Genomic DNA, 9,876 nt, shown 5'->3' with positions numbered 1-9,876 from the left:
AGTTCCTTGTAACTGCTATATGTTTCATGTATTATCACTGGCAGTGTCCATTTAACATCATTACCCACACCTGTATTATGCACTTATATTTAGTATTTTGTACATCAACACAGAACAGAACAGAATATACATTTGTTTCTATGGAAGTTAAGATTTTATTCAGTGCCTGTTTCCACTATAAGCATGCAAAAATTGCATGCAATTTTTGCATTAAAATGCAAATGTGTGTGCAGCAAATCCACATGAATTTGCATCTAGTGGAAACAGGCCCTAAATAACCAATCTGATCTGAAAGGGATTCATGCCATTGGGCCACTGGGGATAACAACCAACCATGGTGCAAATGTGCTCTTTAAAATATTCTCCAGATATTTACTCAACACTGTTCAAGTATTATGCTCTCTGAATAAACCCTCTGTCAACTAACAGGTTGTTGGTGCTTCAGTATTTAATCTACTGTAGGTGGGACCATTGCATGTCGCTAAAGGTGGCTAAATAATAACAAAACAATCAGTTTAGTTGGTAATGTTTATTTTAAGATCCACAAGTTGCGTGGCACATACTAAAAAATCAGAATACACGAGTAGACTGAGGTTTAGTTGGCAGCAACAGTGCTGGAGATCCAGGAGTTGTAGTTGGAGACCCTGGTGTAGACACCAGGGTAGTTCCTCAGAGCACAACCGTATCCCCAGGAGACAATACCTTGGAGCTGTCCATTGCAGACCACGGGTCCACCAGAGTCACCCTAAGAAAAAGAAAATCACTGGTAAAACATCCATACAAACTTTTGTTGTATATTAGCGTCTGTTAATGAAAACCTAGCATAGGCACTGGCGTTCACTGACATAACTGGCCTCCCCATCACCATACTCTAATATTAGACCCCACCTGATGTCTACTGTACTTCCATGGAGACTCACTTTACAAGTAGCTATATACCAATGCATTGAGTAATGGCCATTACCTGGCAGGAATCCTTGCCGCCCTCTAGGTAGCCAACACAGATCATGTTGCCGGTGATCTCACCAGGATAGGCATTGGAACACTGGGCTGAAGTCAGGATAGGAGCATCCACACACTGGAGCAGGCTGGGCATGTTAGCTAGAAATAACATCACATTTTAGTTAGAACTATACTTTTGAATTTATCATCCGTTACATAGCACTATAATATCAGCATGGCATTAAAATGGATAGGAGCGTTCACACACTGCAGAAGATCAGGGTCGTTGGCTATAGTAACATGAAGGAGATAAAAAGAGCTTGGATTAAAAAAAAAAGAAAATAGAAAATTATTTTTTTAAGGTTGCTGTTATTCCTTGAGGGCTCGCTCAGCTCACCATAAGCTTTCAGTGCTATAGTGGAAAAGTGCTTCAGAAATGGTAGTTCCTTTTTTTATCTTACCAATGGGATGAGCAGTGGGATGTAACAGCATGATCCTACATGATTAAATAGATGACTCCCAACTGACTATGATAACTTGGGAAATTTTCAGTACTCAGAGGGATGGTCCATCCAGATTTTCAGTATCCCCCCAAAAAAACACGTTTAAGATTTCCTATACCGGATAAATAGTGTTCCCATCTTTTCAGTGCCGTCTATAATGTGTTCCAGCTTTCCAATGCACTTTGTATTGTAAACTTTCCATAGCCCATGAAGTGTGTCCTAGCATTCTAATATCTCCCATAATGCATCTTGGCTTTCTAGTGCCACTTGACTAGTGTCCCAATTGCCTGGTGCCCCTCTATAAGGTATCCCTGCTTCTCAGTGTGCCCTAAATTGCACCCATGTAGTATGTGACAGCATTGTAGTGCCACTTGCATTATGTCCCAGTTTTCCAGTGCCACCTAAAGAGTGTCTAAGCTTTCCAGTGTCCTCAGTATTGTGCCCTCAGCTTTTCAGTGAAATATAACAACAGAATTAACAGGTGCCTTCTTTCACTCAAAGACAAACCTTTTTAGACCCTGACAAAATCACGTTAAGTTTAGGAGTAGCTTATGTTTACTGTATGTAATGGTAGATGTCCAACTTGTCTTGACTTACTTCCACTGCTCAGAGTGTTGCCCCATCCAGAGATCAGACAGCTTGTGCCGGCCGCAGAAGTGGCAGAGGCGATACCAATAGCTTTGACGTAAGAGTTGATGGTGGCAGCAGAGGCCAGCTTGATCAGCCAGATGTCGTTGTCCAAGGTTCTGGAGTTGTAGCTGGCATGTCTGATGGATTTGGCAGAGTTAATGAACTGCTCAGTGCCCTCAGTGGTAGCAATGTTGTGCTCTCCCAGTCTGACCTGGACACTCCTGTATGCAGAAAAACAAAAGAGGGGTCTGTGGGTTATAAATTTTCCAAAATGCAAATTACTGTTTTCTTGGAAGGTATTTCTCTAAAAATGATCTTAAGAATCTTCTCAAACAGTCAAAATATAGCTTACCTGTTGAAAGTTATCAAGTACAAACATGAGTTACATTAATCTCCTGTGAAATTGAAAACATGGGGTCCTTATCCCAACATTTACCAAGTGAACAAGGAAGCTTTGCTATGGGAACATACATCTGCGTAATCATGCAGAGCTAATGCTGCCTGCATGTGATGCAGCATCACCCGCACCACGAGCATCAGGATCCCGGGCTGGCGATCTCTGTGTACTAGCGGTTACAGGGGTCTAGTCCTGGGGAAAGAGGTGAGTGGACTCACCCGAAAACCCCCTGGGCCGCGCATAGCGCGCCGCGCCCAAAAATTGGTGTGGTCAAGCGTATTGTGGGCGTGGACATGGGTGGGGCCAAATATACATGACCTTAAAGAGAATCTGAAGTGAGAATAAATCTCGCTGATTCTCTTATATATAGCAGGGGCATGTTTGCCCCTGCTAAAACGCTGCTATACCGCCAATGAACAGGGATCCCTTACCCCCCAAATCGCCCCCTGAAAAATCCACAACCAACTTGGTCGTGGATTTTGCTGCTGCTGGAGGGAGAGCTAATGGCTGTAGCTCTGCCTCTCAGCGCGTCTATCAGGCGGCAGATCTCCGCCTCTCCCCGCCCCTCTCAGTGAAGGAAGACTGAGAGGGGCGGGGAGAGGCGGCGATCAGGGCTGGCAGACGCACTGAGAGGCAGGGCTATAGCCGTTAGCCCTGCCTCACCAGGAAGTGATCCCCGTGCTGCACAGAGGGGATTTGGGGGATAAGGGATCCCCGTTCAGCGGCAGTATAGCGGCATTTTAGCAAGGGCAAACATGCCCCTGCTATATATAAGAGAATCAGCGAGATTTATTCTCGCTTCAGATTCTCTTTAACAGTGGTGTAAATGTCTGCCGGGGAAGTTTGAGCTCTGCCGTAGTGTATCCCCCAAAATTAGATGTACTCTGACAGCATTTCACCAAAAAGACACGTAATCTGGCAGAAGTTTCTCCAAAATACAGATAATATGGCAGTGGTTCCCCCAAAATAGACAATCTGGCAGCAGCAGTTCCCCCAACATACACACAATCTGGAAGCAGTTCCCCAAAATACACGAAACCTGGCAACGGATCACCCAAAATACATATAACACCCAAAATATATGTAATTTGGCAGCTGTGGTCCCCCAAACATACACAATCAGGCATCAGTTCCCCAAAATATGCCTAATCTGGCAGCAGCCATTCCCTTAACATACCCATAATCTGGCAGCTGTTCCCCAAAATACACTTAACCTGTTAACAGCGGTTCCTCAAAAATACAGATAATCTGACAGCAGTTCCCCCAAAATAGGTACCCCCAGCATAGGTAGCCAGGTCTATAGGTGTCCCCAGTATAATTAGCTATGAGTATAGTTGTCCCTAGAATAGCTAGCCAGGTGTATAATGTCCCCAGAAAAGGTGGCCAGGTGTATAGATGTGCTCAGTATATGTAGCTAGGTGTATTGGTGTCCCCAGTATATGTAGCCAGGTCTATAGGTGCCCCCAGAATAGGTAGCCAGATGTCCCCACAAGGAAGGGAGGCAGCGCAGAGAAGAGGGATTGGTGGGCACAGCGGGGAACATCTCCTCCCCCCCTCAGGGATCCCCCTTCCTCCCTCTCCCCCTCCAGAACTAACGTTTGCAGGTGGCTGGCAGCAGCAGGACTTACCTCCTTCCTTGTAGTGTTGGGCGAACACCTGGATGTTCGGGTTCGGGAAAGTTCGCCGAACATGGCCGCAATGTTCGGCATGTTCGGGCCGAACCCCGAACTCCCCGAACATCCCGCTTTTGGGGGCCCTATGGGGTCGCAGGCATAAGGGGGGAGCATGCCCCGATCGTGGGGGGGGGGGGTCGGAAATTCCCCCCACCCCCTCCGCTAGCGCTCCCCCCTCTGCCCGCTTCCCCATACAAAAGTTTCAGGAAGTACCGGTCCGGTGGTAGTGGGTGGCTGGCAGTGGGCGGCCCTGTGAAGTGAGTGACTGAGGAGGAGGAGTCCGGAGAGTGACGCGTTGAGGGAGGCCGGGCAGCGGGCGGTTCAGCAGTAGTACCGTACTACTACCACCGGACCGGTACTTCCTGAAACTTTTGTATGGGGAAGCGGGCAGAGGGGGGAGCGCTAGCGGAGGGGGTGGGGGGAATTTCCGACCCCCCCCCCCGCGATCGGGGCATGCTCCCCCCTTATGCCTGCGACCCCATAGGGGGGCAGTATTCGGCCGAACAGGGCCCTGTTCGGCCGACCAGGGGCCCTGTTCGGCCCTGTTCGGCGGCCATTTAGTAGTTCGGGGCGAACCCGAACTTAAAAGGCCGAACACCATCAGGTGTTCGGCCGAACGCGAACATCACCCGAACAGGGTGATGTTCTGCAGAACCCGAACAGTGGCGAACACTGTTCGCCCAACACTACTTCCTTGTTCCAAGTGCTGGGTAAGTAGCGATGTCCGGTTCATTTGAGCCGGTTCTTTCCTGTGAGTTGAGTGATCCGGCTCATCACACTGAACCGAATCAGTTCAGTGGATGAGACAGGAACTGCAGCTGCACACTGTGTTCCAGCTGCAGTTCCTGTCTCATCCACTGAACTGATTCGGTTCAGTGTGATGAGCCGGATCACTCAACTCAAAGGAAAGAACCGGCTCAAATGAACCGGACATCGCTACTTACCCAGCGCTTGGAACGAGATGGAGGTAAGTCCCGACTCCCGTCCTCTGCCAGCCACCTGCAAATTTTAGTTCTGGAGGGGGGGGAGAGAGTGAGGAAGGGGGAGCCCTAAGGTGAGGGAGGGGGGGGGAAACGTCCCCCCTTCCCCGCTGTGACCACCGATCCCTCTTCTCTGTGCTCTCTCCCTCCACACATGCTAGGGTGGACGTCGTCCACCCTCTGAAGAAAGCAGGTGGACGTCGTCCACCCGCGTCCAGACCCCACTGGACCCCTGGGTTATACTCCAAGTGGGAGCGGTTTATCGGTAGCCGGAGCCCGGTACACTTATTGAGACTACACAAACTGCACAACAACGGCAGCGCTTGAGGAACCGCCATTTATTAGGAGGAACATGTGATACATGGTGAGACCCATCAATACAGGGGCTTGTTTATAATATGCAGGAGCAATATAGCAAGTTGTCCTGCTTCTATTACATTGGAACTTTCATACTTGTTGATGAATGTTGAACCTGTTTCACAAGAGGAGGCCCACGTATCACAATGGACCTTGTGGCACAGATGTGTGGGTGATGAATGCGCGGACGTATATGTGGAGTGATACTATATTATTCTCTGGTCAGAGATACATTGAATCACTATCATTTTGCCTAATAGCTGTTGCTTGCAGGCTACGTTATAGCTATGTATTCTTCCATTGCCATTTAGTTTTAACGCGATAGGGAGATATTTTGTATTTGGAGGGATAATGTTTTAGACATAATTCATATCTTTAATAAAGTGTATTATTGGTAAACGTTTGGTGGCCATGTGACCTACAATTCTTGTACATTAATCATCCGTCCATAACAAAAGCCAATGGGGAGTAACTTGTGAAATGTGCAAGAAAAAAGCTAACGGTCCACAAAGAGAGAGAACTAATGGTTTGCCATTTTGCCTCATGCAAATGAATGAAGCTTCTGATGGTTACTTTAGGCAAGGTGTGAGAGTTCTGCAGAATCAAACAGATCTAGCAAATTTCAGGTTGATTTTTTTACTCTCCATTTACTGATATTGGGTGGGTGGCAAAAGTTTACCCCCCTCACCTGTGTCATATCAGAGTGTGGTGAAAATTTCACACTTCTATCAATGATATGATCCTGTTAGCAATTGGAAACTTTGTCACTTAATGGAAGGCAGTTTTTAAATATTCCAGTGCAATATAGGTTGACCACTTAAGTTTTCCAGTGTTTTTATGTTTGTTTTTTAAGTTAAAGTGGAACTTTTGTGGCCTCTGGCTTGACACACCAAGCATCCCTGACTTCAATGTGAATGTGATTATGAGCCAGCTTGGCATTTAGTTAATTCTTTGACATAATGTTGGACCTGGTTTGTGCGTCAGTTGGAATTTCCACCTATCTTGCTGGTCTTGTTGTCTTCTCATCTCAAACATCGTTATACTCCCATTAAAATAAATTTGAAGCAAAACAAAAAATCTGATACTTACCTGTGGAGAGGGAAGGCTCTGGATCCTATTAAGCCTTCCCTATCCCCTGTCAGTCCCCTTGTTCCAATGTTGTCACTCCAGTTCAAATACTGGCTCTGGGACCCTTGGAAGGCTTCGGGAGCACTCATGTCCAGGAATGCTACCGAAGATGGGTAGCTCCTTACTGTGCATGCATTTCAAGATGAATGCTTCTGGATTGGGTGAACTGAATGATCCTTTAGCAGTCTGTGTGGTTTATGACTTTTTTTTTTTTTGGAAAAGCATGCAGTGTGTATGGATAAGGTGTTCTGTATTGTAAAACAGTAATTAAAAAAAAATGTGCCTGCTGAACCAACCAGGTGGGCAACCAACCGCTGAAATATTTTAGCTCTGCTCATCTGCTCATATCAAATAAAGAATCTGTTGTGAGTTTTTATAGCTGTCCTATTTCCTAATGGAACAATTGTACTACTGTCTTTGGGACTGCCATGGCTTTCATTTAAACCTCCGTTTTTGGGTAAGAAAACAAGGGACAGCAGTGACATCAATACAGGTTGTAACTCTTTTCCATTCTTCAAAAATCATATTTGTGGCCTTTTTTACCTGTCGGACAGATTTAACTACTTTCTATCAGGACAGGATGTTCATGAAACTATCCAACATGAGAGCAACAAATAGCAATAAAAACACTTTGGCTCTAGCTTTTTCACTTAAACCCGAACTAATGTTTCCCCTTTGCTGTTGGTCTATATCTTCCAACCATTCATTAGTAAAAACACTTCTTGTTGGAAAATGTGTACTTACGCCTTGTAGCAGTGAGCAGCAGAGACCACCCACAAGCTGTTGATCAGAGAACCTCCGCAGAAGTGGTACCCGGAGTTCAGGGACACCTGGTAGGGGACAGAGTTTTTGCCACAGGTGTAACCTCCGACGATCTTGTCATCATCCAAGGCAGCTGAAAAAGATGGTGTACACGTAACAAAATATATCTGACCATACTACATATGAAAGACACCCCACTCTAACCCCAATAAAGGCATTTCCCCAAAAGGCCTGTTTGTCTCACCAGCTGCTCCAAGGAGCACACAGATCAGAAGGAACTTCATGGTGTTGATTCAAGCAGTGAATGACTTTTTCTGGCTGAAATGTTGGTATTTATACAGTTTCCTGGGAGCTGACCACCTGGGCTCTCTATGGCTGAGTCAGTATGGAAATACTCTAGTTAATGTATATACTGTCTTATCTATGCATTTCTTTCTTAACAGCCACCTCCAGGGTTACTTTTGGCTATTTTTATTTATGTTAAACCAGCACCTGTTCTTTGTTTTTGATAGATTACTTGGAAGTGAATTAAAACATAAGCAGTAGATTTGGTGGTTAAGATTATGGAAAAAGGCAGTTTACTCCTTTTCCCCACATATACAAATGACTTGTTTTATACCCTTGTCATGGAATGTGGGTATCAAGCTTCTATCTAGCTTCTGGAACGCTTTTGAATCCATGGAAATCAGCGGAGCCTCTGCGTTATAATACCAAGGCTTTCAAATTTAATAGGGCTCTATCTCTGCGTAGAAATTACAGAGGCTGCAATTTGATTTTCATTCCAGTCTTCTTTTTTTTTGCTGCAGCATATAAGTATAGCCAGAAAACTGAGCGAGGACAGCATGGGGCACCACACCCTGAATTATACCAGCCTGCATGGTCCATGACATGGGGGCTCTGGTAGAGAGGGAAGGCAAAGCTTTTCTATCTTCCCCAAAGCTTGAGTTCTTGTCAACGGGAAGAAGCTCATCCCCACATCCAGAGGGACTTATTGCGGAATCTAGAAGTCCACTTTAAGATCAAGAGGGCTCCCAAATGTGCCCCTTTACCCGATACAATATGAATAGGGGTACTTATGTACCCCTTGCCCTTTTCCTTGTAGTGTTCACTAAAGAAAATGTCACACAGATTAAAAAAATAATTTGAATCATCTAAATTAACCAGAAATGCCTACCCTTAACCCCCTTGTCGTTCCAATTATTTTGGCAAGGGGGCGGCGCAGCACTTTTTTAAAAAAAATTTTAATTCATGTAGCTAGCCTAGCGCTAGCTACATGATAGCCGCTGACAAGCGGCATCCCCCTACCTATTCCGATCGCCGCCGGCACTCTTTTCAAGCAGGAAATCCCATTCAGAACGGGATTTCATGCTTGGCTTCCCCCGTCGTCATGGCGACGGGGCAGGATGACGTCACCGACGTCATGGACGTCAGGACGTCAGAGGGAATCCCGATCCACCCCTCAGCACTGCCTGGCACTGATTGGCCAAGCTGCACAAGGGGTCTGGAGGGGGGGGGGGCGGCGCGGCGGGGCCTGAGAAATCCTCCTGCGCAGGTTACCCCGAGCTGAGCTCGGAATAACCGACAAGGAGATTAATTAATAATCCCTCACCAATATCCTCTAAAATACCTTGATTGAAGGTCACCCCAATGAGCAACCATATCCACCACACTCCCAAAGTTAGATGTCAATAGGCTCAATGAAGCAGGTGCTTATCAGCAGATAGTGCTCATTTATGGGCAGTGACATCAAAAACATGGCCCATTTGCAATTGGCTCTTTTTTCTAAGTGATATTTTCTCACCTTGTCAACAAAATGCATTGTAAACCACCAGCAAGCAAAAAAACCTTTCTTGTCAGAATCATGTGCAGGCAAGTAGGGAAGGCTGGCTGGTATGTTACTATTTTGGCAGTTGGACTTAGCAACTGGCTTTCAGGGAATGCATTTGAAAACAAAGAAAACCCTGAGAATCCCTCAAAAAGATATGGGCTAGTCCACAACCTGTTTGTTCTTTCAGATTTTAACTGCTTACTTTTTTTTGCTATAGTGGTCCATTAAAAAAACAACACATTTTTACCATCATAATTTTTTACATTTTTTCTAAAACTATTATTTATTATTTACGGTATGTTTTATTTTTTTGCATGCACGGGTTGTTTTGCTTCATACAATTCAACCCTATATACTCTGCTTACCAGTTTTACCTTGCAACACTACAGTTCAAGGCTCTAATTTTAGCCAGGGACACTATCTGTATGAGGTTTGTATTTCTCATCACCATCTGTGTGGGTTTCCTCTGGGCGCATCAGCTTCCTTGTACATCCAAAAACCATAGTGGTAAATTACCTTCCTTCTATAAATTGTTTTATTATCATGGTAGAGGCATTCTATGTTACTCAACTCTGATAAGGATAGTAATTTGGAAAATCCCTTGTTCATAAAATGTAATATAACGTGTTCTTTCCATTCGGCTAATCACTAACTTCCAACCCAACCTCCTCAACCT

The 9,876-nt window shown here is 45.4% G+C and overlaps 1 protein-coding gene across 1 annotated transcript; it reads right to left on the bottom strand.

The window, feature by feature from the left end:
• Nucleotides 1-584: 584 nt before the first annotated feature.
• On the bottom strand, nt 585-7,656 carry LOC137536651 (trypsin-like). The gene is made up of 5 exons (XM_068258896.1): nt 7,617-7,656; nt 7,355-7,505; nt 2,043-2,296; nt 965-1,101; nt 585-745 (listed from the first exon to the last, which is right to left on the bottom strand). Exons 1-5 carry the CDS (start codon nt 7,654-7,656, stop codon nt 596-598), a joined length of 732 nt encoding a protein of 243 aa, XP_068114997.1. The 3' UTR covers nt 585-595.
• Between the last annotated feature and the right edge of the window lie 2,220 nt (nt 7,657-9,876).

The sequence above is a fragment of the Hyperolius riggenbachi genome, chromosome 10 (genome assembly GCF_040937935.1).
Source record: "Hyperolius riggenbachi isolate aHypRig1 chromosome 10, aHypRig1.pri, whole genome shotgun sequence".
Taxonomy (NCBI): Eukaryota; Metazoa; Chordata; class Amphibia; order Anura; family Hyperoliidae; genus Hyperolius; species Hyperolius riggenbachi.
This window is presented reverse-complemented; position numbering and strand designations above follow the sequence as displayed.